The sequence below is a fragment of the Crinia signifera genome, chromosome 2, assembly GCF_055691185.1.
Source record: "Crinia signifera chromosome 2, ASM5569118v1, whole genome shotgun sequence".
NCBI lineage: Eukaryota > Metazoa > Chordata > Amphibia > Anura > Myobatrachidae > Crinia > Crinia signifera.
This window is the reverse complement of record NC_139218.1, coordinates 380875818-380898129: the sequence shown is the minus strand read 5'-3', so window position 1 is coordinate 380898129 and position 22312 is coordinate 380875818. Positions and strand designations below refer to the sequence as shown.

At 44.4% G+C, this 22312-nt stretch overlaps 1 protein-coding gene across 1 annotated transcript in view; it reads left to right on the top strand.

The window, feature by feature from the left end:
* Positions 1 to 22312, top strand: part of LOC146058571 (cyclic nucleotide-binding domain-containing protein 2-like) — a 161661-nt gene that overhangs the window by 60297 nt on the left and 79052 nt on the right. The window contains exons 9-12 of the mRNA XM_083170851.1: positions 4411 to 4556; positions 9328 to 9388; positions 14111 to 14171; positions 15021 to 15079. Of these exons, the coding sequence (XP_083026977.1) occupies positions 4411 to 4556; positions 9328 to 9388; positions 14111 to 14171; positions 15021 to 15079 (327 nt within the window). The remainder of the gene's footprint in view (positions 1 to 4410; positions 4557 to 9327; positions 9389 to 14110; positions 14172 to 15020; positions 15080 to 22312) is intronic.

Genomic DNA, 22312 nt, shown 5'->3' with positions numbered 1-22312 from the left:
AAGATTGATACATCTGGCCCTAGGGGGTCCAAGTGGTCACTTACCCTCTAGGGTGGGATTGGCCATGGCTAGACTGCATCGGGGCCCACGGCTCATCTCTACAGACACAGATGAAACTTATGCTCAGAGCAAATATTCCAAAGTGTCACTGCACACACATTTGAAGTAATCACACGTTCACTTGATCAAATGGTTTTAACATTTAGTATTTTGATCTTTTCTGGTAAATAAATAAGCCGGCCTGTGTCAAGCGAGTCTGAGCAGTTACCAGTCTGGGTTTCCCGTCCCCTCTCTTCCGTTATGTGACTCACACAATAGACCTGGCTGGCAGCCGGGAGACCTGTGTGACCTCTGATATTTTGACAAATTTTATAAACCGTTAATTATTCTGCGGCGGAGGAGCTGGGACGCTGGAGCGCTGTTTTTGTAGAAGAAGAAATAATTAAAATGACTTGCAAATTATCTTGTGTCTAACGTAAAAACACGACTAGAATAAAGTGTTTATAATTCCTTTGTATTATAATATGTAAGGTAAGAAGCTGCTCGGACTGGAAGCTGTCTGGTGAATACTTGTGGCTGCTGCGTTTGTGCATCTTTTGCCGGTCTGATGTCGGCCATTTTATGGGGTATTTTCTCATATCCAAATCTGCAAGGACTGAGATGGCCACTGTCAGTAGCCATAGATGCTAAAATACCACTTTGTGCGACCTTAGACACACCATCGGTCACACCATTGAAACTTGCTTTTGTCCTGTGGAAGGTGTGTGAGCGTATTTGCTTCTCTTGCGGTTATTCAGATGGGTGTGGTACAGGGGTCCGATAGTCGGGATCCCGACAGTCATTAGCCCGATGTCGGGATCCCGACTGGCCGGACCCAGACAGCATGGAGAGCGCAACTAAGCCCCTTGCGGGCACGGTGGCTCGCTACGTGAGCCACCTATTCTATTCTCCCTCTATGGGGGTCGTGAACAACCACGAGGGAAAATAGCCGGTGGCCGTCGGGAACCCGGCTGTCTGTGTTTTGACTGTCGGAACCCTGTCCGGCACCCATTCAGACCTGATTGGGGGGGAGGAATTAAGTAAGATAGGAGTTCTATTTCACATAGGATGTTGCTATTGGCAACCAAGCAGAACCTGTCTATTATCTTCTAGTAGGTGCTAAATAAATAAGTAGTTTCTGATTGGTTGCCCAAATCAACTTCCCATGTGAAGTAGAACTCCCATCTTAGTAAATCCCCCCCCCCCCCCCCCAACTTACAACGATAAAGTGGCCTGAAGCATGCTGATCATGGGGTCCACTTACTCAGGTATCAACATTAACACTAAAGGTGCCCATACACGAATAGGGCAGCGAAATCGGCCCAAATCGGCTCAGTTTCCCTCAGAGCTCCTTCCCCGCCACCATTACCAGTTGGCCGGACTCCGCAGCCCGCTCCCCGTCACACGGGGAGTGGGCTGCGGTGTCCGGCCAACTGGTAATGGTGGCGGGGGGTGGGCAGCTCATAGTGGCGGGCAGTGGGGTCCATCTGAGCAGCAGCGGCGGCTGGGAGCTTATAGCAGCATTTTGTCGGGCGGCGGGAAGCTGAATATTTTGAAATGATTGGCCGGACGTTGATTGGCTGAGAGTCAGCCAATAAACCTCCAGCCAGTCATTTCAAAATATTCAGCAGCCATATCCCGCTGCCTGGCAAAATGCCACTAGAAGGATTAGGGAGGGGGGGGGGGTTGTGGCGGCACGGGGGAGGTGGGTATGATCAGCGGGGACCGGCGGGGAGCCCCGTTGTAAGGGGACGCGTCCCCTTCCGGCGGCTGGAGGTTGGCGATCCGACTGCCAGACCCCCACTGTATAAGAGCCACTCCATCTGTACTCCAGTGATTTCAAATTAATATACACAATCCATACCTCCCAATATGACCTATTCCAGGAGGGACAGAATTCTCTCTACCAGACTTCCCACGTCCCTCTTCATTTATGATTGCAATCAGCTGTGTTAAAATTAATTTATTATAATTGAAATAGTTCAACCCAGGCAATGCCAATCATATATTAGGATGGAAGTCCAGATAAAGAGAAATGTATTCATCCTGGAATGGGTCATGTTGAAAAAATATACACAATCTAATATACCCCCCTTATCCGGCCCATACGGTCTTAAGTGCCCGGGGCCCCCCCAAAGCCTTAATCCAGCCCTGCTACATAACGCCCAACTTTAAAAAGGACATACTGTAAAAGGTGGAGATACTTGGTAAATGGGCATGGCCTTGGGTAGAGGGGAATGGCCTAGTGCTTTGACACCCGGTTTTGTCATTTTCTTGGGTGTGACAGCGCTTCAGTGCATTGAAGAGTTGCTTGTGCGCTGCATCTTTCCAGCTTAATTTAATTTTTTTTTATGACTTCGGCCTAGGGGTCCTGTGAAAAAAAATACTCTGTGGCGCCGTGATTCCAAAAAGTTTGGGATCCACTGAATGTCACCGCTGTATAATCTACAGCAGCATCTGAGGCCAAGAACATAAAACGCACTGATATTAAAGTTGAAAATTAATTTTAAGTTTCATTAGTAACTTCTAAAAATTAGTATTCAAAAAAGACGCTGGTAAATAAACGTCACGGTGGCTTGTCAGCAGTCAAAGCGGCAAATTCTGCCTTTCGTTTAATATGTCGTCTTTTTTTTCTAATTTTTACAATGCGCAAAAATAAATCACGCAGTGTGTAATGAAATCCTCCTTAGTTTACACTGAGCAATATATGAGCGCAGTAATTCACGGCATAATTTTAATATGATGTTCTGATTATACATTATAGTACCAATTTCAGTCCTGCCAAGTGATTAATGATAAAATATATTCAGAAAGAAAGAATCATTTCTGCAAATGTTGTAGAATATGCGAGATTGATTATAACCATAATGTTTTACAATTGACTTAGCTCATCGTTTTTTTATTTTCTTCTGGAAAAAGGGGACAGTGCTTCTGCAAACTTCAGTTCCAGGAAGCCTTGTGTCCTTCATAGAAGCTGATCACTGTTATTTTTTGTCTGTGTCCCGAAGACCTGCATGCAGCTGTATAATCCTTAAATTTATCTTCTCAAATGAAGTGTTTTAAGGTACTACAAGTAGAGAATTACAACCTTCGCATGCCAAATGGATGCTCAGCATTTATCACACAATGAATATTAGCAAATACAAAAGTGTGACCTAAGGTTCCAGGGAATTTTTGAGCATGCGCTTTTCCCTGTACAGACGTGCGAGAATTTGTGAAGCACGCTCTCTGCCCACCACAAAACCCTTTGGTCTGGATCGTCCAGTGCACCTTGAGGTTCATGCCTAATCTCCATTCTTGTGATAGGCATCTAGAAAGAGCTTTCAAAAATGCGCACCTTACTTCAGTGTCCAACCTGCCACCTGTTTAAACAAGAGTGCGCTACTGTGCAGAATACACTTTTCCTGTCCTACAGGGAGGCTTAATGCCCTATCCCAAGATGGCTACCAAGATAGCTACAGAGCATGTGCAGGTGTCTCTACTGTGCAGAGTGACATGATGGGATATAGAAGTCTTAAACTTAGCTCTTGATTATTATCGAATATAACCCTGTTCCATCATCATGCTCTGCTACCTGTTTACAGTATTCACTCACCGGATGGTGAGCTGTATGTAAACCCTTCTGCTCAAGCTCCATTTCAGAACCAGTGTGCATGTAACAGTGAGTACGACTATCTGCTATCAATAAACCAACCCCACTGGTTAGGTAACTGGGCTGTTCATAGTTTGAGTCAGCCACTGGTGTGTGCCTATTAACTCTGCGACATCAACACCTGTTCACACATTATTTCTAGCCACGCTGATTCCGTTCCACCTACGGACAAGTAAACCTTACACGCTGTTCTGTCGAATATTGGCCACTTTTGTGTTTGGCTGGATAATTGGGCCAATGCTTTGTCCCATGAAGCAAGTTCCGATTGTTTGGCCCGAATATCTGATAGAGCGTACACTGCACCAGTGGCCGGTGGTGGGGCTACAATTGATGGCATTGAGCGTAAATGATCTGCCTGCAAATGTATTTTGTATGGCATTCTAAACATTGGGTTCCGATTAGTTTATGTTACAATGTCACCTTTATGGAGGTTTTTATTAAAATCAGCAATGTCACAATTCTTCTCTGCCCAGTAATTGTGTACGCTCGACTTCAGATATTTCCGGGATGATTATTGAGCTTCAAAATCTGGACCAATCTGAGGCATCCTTTGGCAAATCTATACTCCCACACTTAACTATGGCAGATCTGTACACAGTGAAACAAACGGTTCATCCATTTCAATAGAACATAGATACAAAGAGGAAATAACAATTTACATAACTACCAACTATCCTCTAATTGTCCTCTAATCTCATCTTTCTCTTATCCCTAAACAGGATTTTCTGACCATATTTTTGAACAGCGAGTCCCAAGAAGGACCTGACTATATACGATTGCTGCACAGTATTGAGCTACTAAATGGATGGCCCATTCAGAAGCTTCCTTACAACAACCCCAGAATCTGTGTCCACACTTTCTACAGGTATTTTATGGAAGCATTTGTTTTCTCTCTGACCCGTCTTCTCACCACTAAAACATCTATGTTCTTGAAGGTGTTGAAATTGGAGCTGCAAACCTCCAAAATCTCCAGGTAAACTTATATATGGGACAGACCAGTGGTCGAAGTGGGGCGGTATACGGGGGTATGCCATACCCCCACTTCAAAATTTCCATATCCCCACTTCAAAATTTCCACTTCGACCACTGGGACAGACAATATTATATATTGATCATACCTGCTGACCCACTGAGTCTCAGTACAAGGGGCACAACAATACCCAAGTAGACCAAACCTTTTCCTAATTTTTTAATGTAATTTCTTATGGACCAGTAGAAATATGGACCAGTCCCGTAACATTGAAATATATGATACCTCCCAAATTATAATGGGGCCAAATTTACTAATTGACTTATCGGACTCCAAATTTAAACTGCAGTAATATTAAATGCCGAATCCGGTGTGTTTCTTAATTAAGATCATTGCCCCTTTAAATTTTCTGGTCTAGGCTCCCCAGGTGTGTAAATCACTAAATACTGTAGTAAATGTTCCCCAAAATGAGATTGATGAATAGTGTCTACAGTATAGATAGTTTTTGATAAAGAGTTCAATAGAACTGAGGGGCCATTTAGTATTAAAAGCCCCTTCATGGCAATGGGTAAGAATAATTTTGGTCCCAAATACAACGGGTGACATTCTATGGGTTGCGATTTGTGTTTTTTTGCGTTAATTAGTAAAAAAAATGGCGATATAGCATTTTTCCTTCAAATCGCATATTTAATAGGATGCGCTAAGGGACAGAAATCGCATATTATGTGCGTTAATGCATGCTGACCAAAAGTGCGAGATTAATTCGCATTTTTATCGCATCCAGATGTTTTCGTACAGAACAGTATACAACTCGCTTATTTAATGCAATGCGCATTTGCAAATCGCACTTTTTAGGTGTCTAATTATCGCACTTATTTTAGACCAGGTTCTGTTTGGCGAATTAGCCAGAACCCTGCACAAATCGCAATGTTCTGTGCAGGGTTCTGGTGTTAAAAAAACCCAAAACGGTTAAAATAAAAAAAAAACGAGCGCGGGGTCCCCCGCCAGAGTATAACCAGCCCCGGGCTCATTGAGCCGGTGCTGGTGACATAAAATCAGGGTCCCCGACAAATAGGGGTCCCCTTGATTTAATGAAACCAGCACCAGGCTCAAGGTCCGGCGCTGGTTCCCAAAATACGGGGGACAAAATGACTAGGGGTCCCCCGTATTTTAAGAACCAGCACCGGACCCAACCAGCCACCTCGGATCCTGGACCCCGGATTCTTCAGGCCAGGAGCCCCGGAACCCCGGACCAGCCCCGGAACCAGGACCAAGGCCCCGGAACCGGACTCTTCTGCCCTGGAGCCCGGACCCAGGATCCAGGGACCGACCGACGGGCTCAAGGTAGGTAAGTATCAGTGTGTGTGTGTTATGTGTGTATTAAACTTTTATTTTTCAGGGTGTCAGTGTGTTTTCTTTAACTATTTTTTGTACTGTAGTACTACAAGTGCCAGCGGGGACTCATAGTTCGCCAGTAGAAAACAATAGTTTTTCTTCTTTTTTTTTACACAATCCATCAGCCCGATGCCCACCGCCCTGGGGCATCGGGGACAGCCCCGGACTATCAGCATGGGCTGGTAAGTCCTGGAGGGGGGGGACCCCTTCATTGGGGGGGTCCCCACTTCCCCAGGACCCCTGCCCATGCTGACCAGCCAGGGGGTTAATGCTTTGGCCGCGGGACCTTATATAATAAGTGTCCCCCGGCTGTGGCATTACCCTGCTGGCTGGTTGGGTCCGGTGCTGGTTCTTAAAATACGGGGGACCCCTAGTCATTTTGTCCCCCGTATTTTGGGAACCAGCGCCGGACCTTGAGCCTGGTGCTGGTTTCATTAAATTAAGGGGACCCCTATTTGTCGGGGACCCTGATTTTATGTCACCAGCACCGGCTCAATTAGCCCGGGGCTGGTTATGCTCTGGCGGGGGACCCCGCGCTCGTTTTTTTTTTTTTAATTTGCGCTTTCCTGCAAACGTGCGATTTTCAGACATGAAAATCGCACATTTTCAGGACTAAAGACATCGCACCACTTCGCCGCAAATCGCACCACTTCGCACTTTTCAGCCTCCAAAACGCATCACATTAAATATGCGAATTATTACTGAAAAGTGCGATTTGAAAAAGTGCGATTTGCGGCGATGTGGTGCGCTAAAAAAACATGCGCATTTATCTCAAAGCATAGAATGTCACCCAACATGTTATACAATGCAAATTATTATAAAAATCTCAGCTTTCGGCTGTACTTATATTTTTCAAATATTTTGAAACTTTAATACATTTATAAAAATAACAAGTTAAAAGCACGTCTCAAACTTCCCTAGCAGAATTTTGTGGGACCCAGAGCATCGTTTTCAAAGGGCTCCACCCTAACACTTCCAGAGAGGCTACTTTTCTAAAATATATTATGGCTTATCAAAGTGCCCCCAGTGCATATTATACCACATTATAGTGTCAGCAGTTCATATTATGCCACATTGATGACCTCAGTTCATACTATGCCTTACTAGTGTCCCCTGTTCATATTATACCACATTACACTATTCTATGTTCATATTATACCACATTACAGTGTCCCCTGTTCAAACGATGCCCTATTAGTGTCCCCAGTCATGTTATGCCAGTCTGTAGTGCCTCCAGTTCATATTATGCTACATTACAGTGTCCCCTGTTCATATTATGCCACATTACGGTGTCTCCTGTTCGTATTATGCCAAATTAATGCCCCCTCGTATACTAAACTATAGTGCCTCCAGTTTATACAAGGCCACATTAAATTGCCTTCCTGTTCACATTATGTAACAAAACAATGCCCTTTAGTCCTTTTTATACAACATTATAGTGGCTAGTTCAGATTATGCCACATTAGAGGCCCCCCTTAAGATTATACCATTCACTACACATATCACTCGCTGAAAATTAATTGTCACCGCATTTAGGCCTGGCATCCACTTAGCAGGCATTATGGGAGCTTGGTGGACAACTATAAACTCTGTGTCCAGGTTCCCCAAATCTTCTGGGCCCACTGTACCTAAGTCTATGCTTCTTAGGTGTGTATGAACATTACTCCCCCCCACCACCCCCCCCCCCCCCCCCTATTAAGCAGTTGACTAAAACCTTACAATGATTATTCTTTTATATCCATGAGTGAACTAAACAGCCCCTTAAGCCCATTGAAAGCGGTGGCCCTCCATCTCATGTATTAAACTCCTATTTCCTTAAGGATTTTAAATTTACCAGCAGATTCCTCTTTTCCGATTTCTCTAAAGATTTCAGGCAGATTCCTCTTCTTCTCCTACTGTATTTCCCTATAGATTGCAGGCAGATTCCTATTCTTCTCCTGTTTCCTTATAGATTGCAGGCAGATTCCTCTTCTTCTCCTACTGTATTTTCCTATAGATTGCAGGCAGATTCCTATTCTTCTCCTGTTTCCTTATAGATTGCAGGCAGATTCCTCTTCTTCTCCTACTGTATTTCCCTATAGATTGCAGGCAGATTCCTCTTCTTCTCCTATTTCCCTATATATTGCAGGCAGATTCATCTTCTTCTCCTATTTCCCTATATATTGCAGGCAGATTCATCTTCTTCTCCTATTTCCCTATAAATTGCAGACAGATTCCTCTTCTTCTCCTATTTCCCTATATATTGCAGGCAGATTCATCTTCTTCTCCTATTTTCCTATATATTGCAGGCAGATTCCTCTTCTTCTCCTATTTCCCTATATATTGCAGGCAGATTCCTCTTCTTCTCCCATTTACCTATAGATTGCAGGCAGATTCATCTTCTTCTCCTATTTCCCTATATATTGCAGGCAGATTCCTCTTTTTCTCCCATTTCCCTATAGATTGCAGGCAGATTCATCTTCTTCTCCCATTTCCCTATATATTGCAGGCAGATTCCTCTTCTTCTCCTATTTCCCTATAAATCACAGGCAGATTCCTCTTCTTCTCCTTTTTCCGTTACTACCCAGTCTTGTTCCCAATAGTAAAGTGCTATTAGATAGTCTTGCATTTTTAATAAATGTAGATAGAAACCTTATTATAATAAGCATAATGAAAATAAAGTAGCTCTGATTTTATTATATACCATGTTGAATATAATTAAATACAATATTACAACTCATATAACATATCAAAATTATTTAAAAAAATCAGACAATAATTATAGTATCTGCCTCAATCTGGTTTTGATCATGCAGGTAGACTTAATCTAATTTTACCCCCGTCCCCCCTTCCTTCCGATAACCTCTTACCTGTTCTTTGAACACAGCATAAGCAGAATGCCGCACTTGATGTAATGTGTTGTATTGTATTGCTTACTGCTCCCATCATTCTGATCTGGGAAATGTAAAATGAAAATAAAGTTAACTAATGGCCTTAATAAACGCTTCTAACTCATTAGCACATAGTGCCGCGGGTGATGAATTAACCTACACCCGCTTTATGTTGTAGGACATTACATCTGCAAGGTATTTTATTTTTTAAATGCAATTGGTTTTCCCCTAACATTTCCCTGCTTTAAAATAATAAAAGCAATAACTATAAAATGTTTGCATCCTAAAACTTTGAATAAAGTTTGGCTCCTATTTCTACTTTGCAAAGACATAAACACCAGTAAAATTCATGGTTAGATATATAAAGCCAATTGTGTTCCCATTCTTCTTTTTTTTTATAGGCCGGGAACGGTTATCACAAAGGACTCAAAGGCATCTACGAAAATCTATGTGATCAAAAGCGTAAGTGAGCTCATTATATTGATCACTAAAGCTGCATCCTCCATGCTTTACTTTTGTATTAATCTCCATAGTTTCCTTGCAACCTATTGTTTCAAGTATAATTATTGCGCACACGTTCACTAGAAACAGGAATAAGAGCCATTGCTGAATTGGCGCTTTGCTGGAAATAAGTTTCAGAACTTTACGGTTGCAACAGCTTAAATCAGTATTATCATGTATGGGAAGCAGCCAAAAGCAAGTCCCAAAAGTTTTGTCCTGGCATATGAAAGCTAGTGCACCCAGGGGACATTGGTTCCATCCCCGACTCTGCCAAGTTTCGAGAGATTTGCAACTTTAATAATTAGTGCTCATGGTTACAACTGTCTTTTAAGACAAAGTGCGCCGTGTCTTTGAAAGAACTCTTCGGAACATTGAAAGACTTTAGCAGTGTTTAAAAGCCAAACTGTTTTTGTTCCTCCTTCAATAACTTTATTGTTCCTCCTTCAATAACTTTATTGTTCCTCCTTCAATAACTTTATTGTTCCTCCGTCAATAACTTTATTGTTCCTCCGTCAATAACTTTATGCAGGTGGAATTGTTTATTATAATCTAAGCTTTTGTAGTAAAATATATATATATATACTTTTGTTTTGCATTAACTAACTACATTTAAAGAATTGTTAATATATCTGAATCACCGCGGATAACAATACAGGCATTGTTCCAGAACTCCTTTTCAAGGCTGTACAGCTCACTGTATTGTACTGTAAAACGGAGTCATTAAGCTATTGTTCGTCTCTCTGTTACTGTATGTTCTAGAGAACGAGCTTCAGCTGTTTCAGTTTCATGCATTCATTTCATTGTCAAGTAAATGGAAATATCGTTGTGAATTCAATTACAGACTTTTCAAAACTAGGGCATTAGTTGTAAAAATAAAACCCTTCTACCTGCATATAGTTATTTTTTTCGCAGTGTTCTACTGTATATTTATTACCAGTTATTTATGTAGCCCACACATACTGCAGCGCAGTATATGAGAATACATACAGACAATACATGCAATTTAAAGAGAATAATTGAACATTCCCATCAGTCCCTGTCCCAGTGGAGCTTACAATCTATATTCCCTACCACATGTACACGCACACACAGACATTCTAGAGTTAATTTTTGTTAGGAGTCAATCACCCATCCAGTGTATTTTTGGATTGTGGGAGGAAACCGGAGTACCTGAAGGAAACCCACGCAAGTACAGGGAGAATATACAAACTCCACACTGTTAGGGCCATGGTAGGAAATCAAACCTGTTTCACAGAAATGAACAGCGGGGCCACCACAATGAGATTTGCCACAAATGTCATTGAGTCACCGGAACATGGCTGGCCTACCGGAAGCCTAGAAGTGTTCCCCAATATTTGAGACATTAAGGGAGAGTAGGCAAGTTAGTTACCTTGATGCCAGGGAAGCGACTCCGCATAAGATAATGTATTCTAAACACCCAACATACATTCATAGTACACACTATAGGAAATACCATGAGATGCAGATGAGAACAATATGTCATACACATGGTATATGGAGTATCTCCGATCCTTGATTCATTGCATTGTCCCATTGCAGGCGCTGCATGTTCAGTAAGATGAGCCGCCGGCTGTCGCAGTGTTGTTGCATGCGGCATGTAACCATACCTTACGATATCGCACAGCACATTGTTCTGTGTGTATGGCGGATGTGATGCATTGTTGCTGCCGTGCCACTGGATCTCATGATGTGTAGCCAGGTTTAGACAAAAAATAAAAAAAATTATAATACTGGTCAATAGGCCCGATTCAGAGTTGATTGCTGTTGTGCAAATTTGCAATTCAATGATCGAATGGCTAAACGTGCGCACAGAAAGTAGCGTGCATGTGCGAGCCCAACTAGCAACAGAAATAGCGTATAGATGTAATTGCAATCCCCTTGTAATTTGACTGACAGGATGCCGGCGTTTGTGGGTGGTCATCGGACCAGTCAGGGAGTGTCCGAAACAATGCAAGCGTGCCCAGGCGTTTTAAGGAAGGGTCTGTGACATTAGTGCCGGCCCCTATCAGCCGGTCTCTGCCGCAGAGAGGTGGAAGGGTCAGAGTTACTTGCATTTGCATAGACCATGGGTCCTCAAACTGCGGCCCTCCAGTTTTTGTGAAACTACAAATCCCAGCATGCCTTGCCACAGTTTTGCTATAAGGGAGTGGTAAAACTGAGACAAGGCATGCTGGGATTTGTAGTTTCACAACATCTGGAGGGCCGCAGTTTGAGGACCCATGGCATAGACTGTTGAAGGTTTTGGATTTGCAGGCGATTCCCATTTACACGAGCGATCAGGTCTGAATCTGACAACACACATTGCCCATGGTTAAACCTGTCCCCACCTCAAACCTGTAAGAAATGGAGTTCGCTATAGCACGGTCTCTAACAAAATGGCTTCAATGGGGAAACTTCATTCCCTAACCAAAACGGCCATGATAGTGTATCTGGACATGCGCTGTGCCATCTTGCCAATGTGTATGAGCGACAAGGTTGAGAATAGGCACCTTAGCGCCTGAGACAAACTTTTTCACCTACTACGTATAACCACTGTTTTCAGGACCCTGCAACGCTATCCTAGGAGAAGACAGTCACCAGCTAGTGAGCTGCCTATAGCCCTTCTCTGCTACATGCCCCACTCCTTTGCGAAACCAACCAGTGTAACAGGGAGTATGGTTGTACAGTACATTCACTCACAGTTACCTCCCCTCCTGCATTCTGCATGAGACTCCCTGCCATAGCAGCAATCTCCCACTCTCCCTCATTAGTCTAGCAATCTCCCTCATGTCACCTAGCCCACATTACACTGTTACATCATAGTTACCTCCCCTCCTGCATTCTGCATGAGACTCCCTGCCATAGCAGCAATCTCCCACTCTCCCTCATTAGTCTAGCAATCTCCCTCATGTCACCTAGCCCACATTACACGGTTACATCATAGTTACCTCCCCTCCTGCATTCTGCAGCAGACTCCCTGCCATAGCAGCAATCTCCCACTCTCCCTCATTAGTCTAGCAATCTCCCTCATGTCACCTAGCCCACATTACACGGTTACATCATAGTTACCTCCCCTCCTGCATTCTGCAGGAGACTCCCTTGGCATGGGTTAAGTAGAAAGGGTCATAAGGTCGACAAGGTCATTAGGTCGACATGGGTTAGGTGGACAGTCAAAAGGTAGACATGAAACTCGTTTTCCAAACTAGGCAAATATGCATTCACTCGTGCCACAACAAGAGCTTGGTTTAGTTATTGCAGTGTTCCACTGGCCTACACAATAACGGCTGGTGTGTATAGTACTCTGCTCAGAATCGCACAGAGATGCACAAAGATGTGTCACTACAGCGCAGTTTGCAGCAATTCCTTATACTGTAGGTGGCCACATAATGGAGTTGTGTTGGACTCAAACAGGCATTCTAATAATGTCAACATTTCACCATGCTGAATGTCGGTGCAGTCGATGTCGGCATTACGGCCAACTCCACACTCTCACGAATTTCGACATGATGAATGAAGATAAAAATACACCACACCCGGGTGGAATTATCTGCTTATCAATAACAACTGCTGTATTGATCGGTGATAAAGCCACTTGTAAAATATAAACATACTAGTTAAAAGCCCGTCAGAATGACGGCTTCTAAAATGTACTTTTACTTTGAGCTGTGACCGTTTTTTACTTTCACTTTGAGCTGTGACAGTTTTTAGCCCACATACTCCCCACCCCACCCCTAGTCCCTATCTGCTCCTGCCTTTAATATCTCTTCACAGCTCCCTCTTTCAATAGCCATAATGTTTGAACCAAATCAGTGTCCCTGCAAAATTGCTTTCCCTTTCTGCTAAGGAGTAATTTGGTCTCTCTAGTGGTCACTGCTGGTACTTCACCTCATATCTCTAGATTTGAGATAAGAATTTCTTTCTATTGGTTTTAAAAAAGTGTTGGTACTTATCTGGGCGCCCGATTTGTTGATCGGGTCGGAAAAATCGCATCGATCGCATTGCATGCAACCAAATCGCATGCAATGCGATCGACGTGATTTTTACATTGGATTCAATGTTAAATGGTCCCTGAGACACGATTTTACATTGGGTCCAATGTTAAATGCCCCCCAGACCCCATTTTTTATTGTATACCCACCCTGTTCATACCCCCACTATCCAAGTGGGCATGGAGTTGATGTTATCTGCGCTCGCCACCGAGCCTGAAGCGTGGCGAGTGCAGCAGACCCCACGAGGGGACGCGGATTACTTAAAATGTATTCCGCGTCCCCACGCGGGGCTCGCTGCGCTCGCCACGCTTCAGGCTCGCCACACTATATAAAATCAACTCCATGCCCACTTGGATAGTGGGGGTATGAACAGGGTGGGTATACAAGAAAAAATGGGGTCTGGGGGGCATTTAACATTGGACCCAATGTAAAATTGGGTCTCAGGGACCATTTAACATTGATTCCAATGTAAAAATCGCGTTGATCGCGTCGATCGCATCGCATGCGATTTGGTTGCATGCGATGCGATCGACGCGATTTTTCCGCAAAAATCGGGTCCATCGCATCTGATTGTATGCCTTAAGTTAAGGCATACAATCAAACAAATCGGGCCCCCAGATATTACACAAGTACCAAAGTGTTACTTTTACAGAGTTTGATCTTGTCACAGTATGTATTTATATATCTTTCTTAGGGATCTATCCGTGTATTAAAATCTATGACAACTCAGAAGACACGCCCACTTCAGAGTCCCTGTAAGTATAATCTGCTGCACCAGCAGCTGCACATTGATGTCTGATATAACCACGGCCGGAATAAGCATTTTCCTTCTGTTACTGTACATTGCTGTTATGCATCAGATTGAGAAATGTTAATTGCAATCTTGCAGCATTCCTTCATTTATCAGCCAGATGCATTGTCTCTGAATGCCGCAACCTGCTATCCCTCCATCGTAATTGATTTTAATATTCACATCAAGAAAATCAATGAATGTTACAGGGCGATCTCAAGAAAACAATATATACTGGAAGCTCCGTTGTTGAGATGAGATAATTGCAGGTCTTTGCAGATGGTTCACGGTCTCAGTGTTCGTTCTAAGGCGTAAATATACTAAAGCTTCTAAAATAATAATAATAATAAAAGAAAACAAAAAACAGTTACGTTTAGTTAAGCCACCGCCCCGCTAGAGTGAAATTTTGCATGGTACCAGGAAACAAAGCATAGTTGTGCCCCCCACACCCACAAAGCCCTGTCCCCAGGCTGTGATTGGCCCATGGACAATTCACTGAAAGAACAGGGATAACCATCGATGATCTCCCATGTTATAGTTGGGGACCATCAATGGCTACTCACAGTTTTGGCAATGATGGCAGCCATCAATAGTGAGCACACCCATGGCCAACCCTACACATCTGGCCACACCCACACTGTAATAGACACAGCTCCTCCCCTTTTTAGTATTGGAAATGTTCAGCCCCAGGGCGACGAAGCCATAAATCTGGCCCTGGTCCCAACTTTTGTCCTAGAGAATGGAGCTACATCTGTATCTGTACAATAAGATTTGTGTTTGTCCTGTGACTGTACCGAATGTTTGTAAATTACAGATTGTCTGCAGAGTAAAGATGGGAAGAAGGAGGAATCCAGGGGTAGAGGATCTGTACAGGTAAGTCCCTGCAGCATCTCATTTGCATAATACTTTGCATATTAGAAAGGACTGGTTTAATTGGTCGTAATTCCACCCGTACTGACTGAACAGATAAAAATGCAGGTAATTTACCCATATGCAGCGCTGTAAGCCTCTATTCATCCCACCGGTTACGGTGTGAATGGTAGGCAATGTCTCGGTCGAAAATCACTAGGACAATTCCTTGAAATGGTCGACATACCCAAGGTCGACACAAGCTTATGGTCGAAATAGGCATGGTGGAAGGAAAAAGGTAAATGTGAGAAAATGCAGGTTTTTATGTCTGGTCCTTAAATAGTGCTGAGTTTAGCCTGGAGAGTGGGGGACAATCAGGAATGTCCTTATTGCATGTCCCAATTTTTGCACCTTTGCAGTTATCTTTTATAAAATTGGTCAAAACGAACCTTGCCATACATCTTCATGCCAACCTGCAGCCGGCAGGTACATAATGCATCCCATTAAGGAGCTGATCTGTGCTTAGCGAGTGTCTCTTCTGTACTTGTTGTGAGGAAGATACAGTACCAGGCAAGTGTCTGTCTAGAGCCCGGTGATTCCCCAGTCTGCTGATCTTTCGCATCGATCCTCTCTGCTCTCCCTGGTAATCACGTTCTAGAGCCGGCAGCTGAACCTGCGCACCGGTCTATACTATTTGGATGAGGCTTATGAGCTGTGACCCTGGATATCTGTCTGATATACAGCTCCTGGACCTGTTTGCACTTGCGGCACTATTGCTTCTGTCAGAAAAGCATTGGTTGTGTATTATGGATTTTGTTCGGTTAACAGAACGAGAATGTATTGCATTATATATTATGGCCAGGACAAGGACAGTATATTTCAGTATAAAGGGGACGCAGCTGTTCAGGGTTCCAAACCCAATGAAGGAACTGGGCAAAAAGGTGTCCAGGCCGTAGAGCGCCTTATGGGCTGTAACAGATGGTTCTAAGAGGACAAATGGTTTCTTATTAAATAATACACCAGAGACCAAACGCTTGGAGAGGGCAATAGGCATGCTGTCAGTCAGAGGTGGCTGGGGATTGTACTGTAAGTGTGAATGTCATTTTGTACAAAGGGGTGCTAAGAGAGGGTACTTATTACCTGAGCCCAGGTCTGATGGAGGGAGGAGGACATGAAGGTCTGAGACCCAGGAGTCCCTCTGCGCATGCGAAGAGTGACGGCGCCGGCCGCGGGGCATACTGGGGCGGGATCTGTGATGGTTCGCTCACACATCACTGTGGAGAGAAGCATATAGGCTTCTATAAGGTATTGCTGAGGGGCTTTAGTGCATTCAAAAATGCGGTTCATAACTCTGAAAATTGGGGTTCAATCCGCATTTTCACTTTAGTTCATCCCGCCCCTCAGTGGCGTAAGTTTGTCATAAATGCCCGGAGGCAAGATAAATATTGGTGCCCCCAGATGGCTCAATCAGTAAGGTGTCTGTCTCCAGTAAGATAGGTCATGGGTTCGAATACAGGTAGGAGGAGTCAGACACAGAAGTGATATCGACGGCTTTCAATTAACTGATACAAATTCGCAGGGGAGGAGAGGTGCCCTCTTGTGAGCAGGAGCACGGTGGCAGATGACTCCATTGCCTCTCAGAGTTACACCTCTGCCGCCCCCAATGTGTTACACAGGAATGTGTATAGGTGCTAAGTGTATGCATTTTTTGGTACAGTGCAGATCTTACGGGAAAAAATAACTGATGTGTCCAATGTTCATTAATCTTTTATTCCACATCAGTCCCTGCTCCCAAAGCTACCAGTGTACTGTATGTTTGAGGAAACCCGAGATTCTAATGGAAATACTGTGCACAAAATAATAATTTAGCGGTACTTGTTTCCTATCTGGGCGCCCAGGTTTTCTACGTACGGCACCGTAATGAAATCGGATCGCATCGCATCGTACACATACACGATATTGAACGATGCGATGCGATCCGATTCGATTTCCCATAGGAAACAATGTGAAATGGCTCAATTTAGCCAAATTATCATAGGAACAATAGTAAATGGGCCAAAAACACCCCTGAACATTGAAATGTCCCCCCAAAAGTAGTTTACGCCACCCCGCCATCAACGTGAACCCGAAGCGTGGCGAGCGCAGCGAGCCCGTGAGGGGCGGCGGTACACGTCCTCCGACCTTTTCATGCCCTACTATCCACTAGGGCGTGGAGTGAGAATAGAATAGTGTGGCGAGCGCAGCGAGCCACCGAGCCCGAAGCGTGGCGAGCGCAGCGAGCCCCGCGAGGGGACGCGGATACCTTCACAGATATACGCGTCCCCTCGCGGGCTTCCCAGGTGTCCATGGCGACGCGGACACCTGGGAAGCCCGCAAAGGGACGCGTTTACCTGTGAAGGTATCCGCGTCCCCTCGCGGGGCTCGCTGCGCTCGCCACACTATTCTATTCTCACTCCACGCCCTAGTGGATAGTAGGGCATGAAAAGGTCGGAGGACGCGTACCGCAGCCCCTCGCGGGCTCGCTGCGCTCGCCACGCTTCGGGTTCACGTTGATGGCGGGGTGGCGTCAACTACTTTTGGGGGGACATTTCAATGTTCAGGGGTGTTTTTGGCCCATTTACTATTGTTCCTATGATAATTTGGGTAAATTGAGCCATTTAACATTGTTTCCTATGGGAAATCGAATCGGATCGCATCGCATCGTTCAATATCGTGTATGTGTACGATGCGATGCGATCAGATTTCTCTACGGAGAATAGCATGGTGCGCAATTAACTTAGCGGGCGCCCAGATAGGAAACAAGTACCAATTTAGCTACTGACACATGGTGGTGCCATATAAATAAAAGAAACTGCTACTGCTACTACTACTACTACTACTACTACTGCTGCTACTGCTACTACTACTCAGGGCCAGTGCAATGTCCCACAGCACCCTAGGCAAAGGGCTCACACCGCCCCCCCCCCCCAACCCCACCACACCCCCCCCCCTCCTCCCCCATACCCAGCACCTCGTAAGAAAAAAATGCTGAAGCCAACGAGCAGCCGTGGGAGGGTGCGGGCGCTACCCGAGGTTGTGGCTTAACTGCTCCATGGGTAAGGGGGTGAAGTGCTACAAGTAGCTGTCAACCTGCTCCACCGGGAGGGGGGGTTTGTGGGCGCCACTGACATGCTGTCGGGGGTGGGGGGAGTGCTACAAGGAGGGGGAGGTGCGGGCTCTACCTGCAGCCACCGCTGACTTCCATGCTGTGGGGTCAGGAGAGTGCTGCAGCCGGCCGATGCCTACCTGCTTCAAGGAGAGGAGGTGTGGGCGCAACCGGCAGAAACAGATGACTTCCATGCGGTGGGGGGGGGGGGGGGAGTGCTGCGAGCGGCCACCACCAACCTGCTCCATGTGGGGGAGGGGGACCGGGCACCACTGCTGACCTGTTGGGCTACTCGTGGCTGGGGGCTGGATAACATATGAAGGATAGTGCAGCATGCCTGTCCAGCTGATTTGATAAATGGGCTGGAGGCTGTTTTCCTGCTCCTTGCATGGCGGGCGGCTTCTTTTCTCCAACTCAGTGCCACCCTCCAGTGGCCGGCGCCCTAGGCAGATGCCTAAAGCTGCCTAGTGGTGGCGCCGGCCCTGCGCTACTACTGCGACTACTGCTATTGCTACTACTACCTACAGTAGCTGTTGTGCCTGGTTTCATCTGCGCAAAGGTTTCCTGGGTGGAACTTTTTACCCCTTTTCACCTCCCTGAGAATCACATTTTAAAAATCCCCATTACAAATAATTATCAAAATTTCCAGACCACCCAGCAGGTAACATGTTCCAGGTCACCCACCAGCTGCACAGGGAGCGGTTGCATACTGTCACATTTTCCAGAGCACAATGGTGATGCATTGTAAATGGCAAGCGGACGTATCACTCATATCATTAGTAATAATAATAATAATGATAATACATGGACTCTGGGACCAGCATGGAATCTGTGGAATCTTACTCTCTTTAGATTCAACCCAAAGCCTCTTAGTTCTGGGAAGCACTGTACCTAGTAACCCTGCCATGTCTGATGTAATATTCACCATACCTCTCAAAATTGGGGAAAGGGGACTTGGGACGAGAGCATGGGTAGTACATATTCACCATTAGAATGTAACCTATGCTGTGACTGATTAACTCCAGGTGACTATTAACTGGTCAGTAACCACAGATTTATATCCAGTAGTAGCCGGAGGTAATTAAGTCACTTTAAGAGTGGACAAATGTGGAGTTTCCAATCATCCAATCATTTGTGTTGGACCCATCCAACAACAGAGACCATTTCGGGAAAATAACACTGGCCCCCACAGGAAAAAAAAAACTCATTGGCCCCCATATGAAAAAACAATCACACTGGTCATCACAGGTAACAAAAATAAAATACATTAGCCAGATGTATCAAGCTTCAAAAAGTGATAAAATGTAGAGTGATTAACATCCAGCCAATCAGCTCCTACCTGTCATTTTTCAAACCCAGCCTGTAACATGGCAGGTAGGAGCTGATTGGCTGGTTGGTTATCACTCTTCATTTTATCACTTTTGAAGCTTGATACATCTGACCCATGAACACAAGAGTGAATAACAGTTGAAGTGGTGGTGTTGGTTGTAAACTGGTGTGGACATCTCTAGATCTGGGGGCACACTTGAGAACATCTCAAGGCACTCTGGTGTGTCACAGCACAGGGGTTGAAAAACGCTGGTATAGGCTGTGGCGGCTTAATTGTGAGGACATATTGAGCGGCCATACAGCTGTTCAGAGGTGTGACGGATGGAGTGTCTTTTTATGCAAGAGGCGGGTCAGATGACACCGGTGGGCCCACAGCTCAGCCATTAGTACATTTTGGCAGAAACAGCATATACTGTACTTCCAAAGTAACCACCTTCACTTCACCTTGTTTGTCCTCGTTTGTGTCACACAGGGATATGGGACCTGTAAGTGTCACTGCATCTACTAAACTACCAAAACTTCAGTAATGATCGCGTTCATCTCCGATATGATCTTTGTTGTTCTAATGGGACTAAATTTATTTCTCTGAGAATATTTGTCTAGCACATTGTAAAACAAACACACAAAAGGGAAACTTTATACCATTTGTTTTATGACTTAACAACTACAATTCAAACAGTGTTTATTGATCTGTCCTTTTATGTTTAATTCGATAAACAAGATAGCGCAGTTTTGCTGACATATGTTCAATAGCAGAATATAAAGATCCTCTTTGCTGTCTATGTGTAATATACACAAACATTATTATCCAGTTCTCACAACCTAATGCTCTGTCTGTTCTTTATGTCCCTCATTAACAATCCTCCTTTATCTTGTGTAAGGACAAACACACACTTTATTAAAGGGAAGAGTTGCACTTAGAACCATTTAAAAAAGTTAAATGATCTAATACCCCTCCCCCCGACTATAAATGGGGATCATACCGGTATTTGGTCTACTGTCTCTTATTTCATCAGTACTAGACTTAAACTAATCCTAATACAAATATGGGCCTGGAAAAAGTTTCATAAAGTGGGAACTTATATACAATGTTTTGCTGGGACTTTAACGATCCAAATGCAAATTGTCATAAATGCCCGGAGGCAAGATAATTATTGGTGCCCCACAAATAGCTCAATCAGTAAGGTGTCTGTCTCCAGTATGCTAGGTCATGGGTTTGAATACAGGGAGGAGGAGTCAGAAACAGAAAGTGATATCGACGGCTATTAATGGCATGCGTCTTTAACGATTCAAATGCAAATTGGATCCGAATTCTCATTTTTAGAGCAGGAAGCGTCCAACTTTTTAAGATAAACTGGAATGCGTCATATACAGTAGTAGAACAGTTGCAAAGTTTCACAAAAAGCATCTCTCTATATCAGAGGTGGGGAACCTTTTTTGTGCCAAGGGCCGTTTGTATGGGGAAAAAAAATCCTTCGGGGGCCATATGTAAAAATGTCTCTTACAAATTGTCCTGCTGCAACCGCCCCACGCTTCGGCGGCTGCCTCTGAATAGGACTGACAGTCTCCGGCTGCTGTTGATTAGGAGGAATCTTGCGAGAACTACTGACCTTTAGCCAGAATTCCCCTTTACTTGACTCCCGGCAAAGCCGCCTGGTGGGTGGGAGGGCCAGTCAGAAGGCTACGGTGGCCGCATACGGCCTCAGGGCCTGAGGTTCCCCACCCCTGCTCTATATATATTGTCATGCAGTACAGAAATAGAGCTTGTTTTTTGTTTGGAGGGGGATGAGTTGTATTCGGCAATGTTAAAAATCACTTACAAGCACAGAATTACACTTGAAAAAAAAAAAAAATTTAACCTTAAAAATAAAAAGAATATATCTCTCAGACATTTTATGTGCATTGGTATGTGAACATGGTACACAAACAACTTCTGTTGAATGAAATGATATGCAGCGTGCCTATGTTCTGTGTGCATTGGATGTGCTACAGTGGTTTCCTGCGAAACAACATCATTTCTAATGCAGATCCAGTAACAATAACACACAGAATATAGGCACGCAACATATCATTTTAATAATCAGAAGCTGCTTATGTACAGTACATGACAGCTTTGTCTGACTTTATAGAGCAGTTTTGTGGCCAATTTTCTAACTCGGACTCCGTTATATCAGGACAGTTGAATGTTTAACATGGGCAAAACATCTGGATCCGGCTATTTACCAGTCACTCTTGTTCTGAGTAGGAAACATCTGATTTTTTGATGGTCCTTATTCAGGTTGACTCACAATGCTGAGGATTTTGCAGCCTCTCGAGTCCCCCAGGGCCGCCCTTACTGGCGCTCCCCCCCCAATGCGCCACTGTAGCTGTGCAACACATCAGTCATTGTCCGTCATTTCTTTTCTTTTTTTTTTTTATCAGAAAAAGCAACTAATGCAGGGTACACACCAGAATGATCTGGCCTCAATTCACCCGATTTCGATACAATTTTGACCGATTGTATTTTTTGGCCCATTTCCAACCCGATTGTGATCTGATGCGCATCCTCGCGGGTCGTTTGGTCATTTATCAGATCCTACATGCAGCAGGTAGGATTTGAAAATGACCCCTTCAACTGAGTACGGGTCGGGATTGGATTGTATGCAGATCGTATGCAGGTGTGTGCTTCAACAGATCGTAAGACGATTGTATGATCATTTTACAATCTGCATCGTTCTGGTATGTAAAATAGAGGGGGACAGAAAAGGAGTGTCTTCTTTGTTGGCGCACAGAGGTAATTTGAA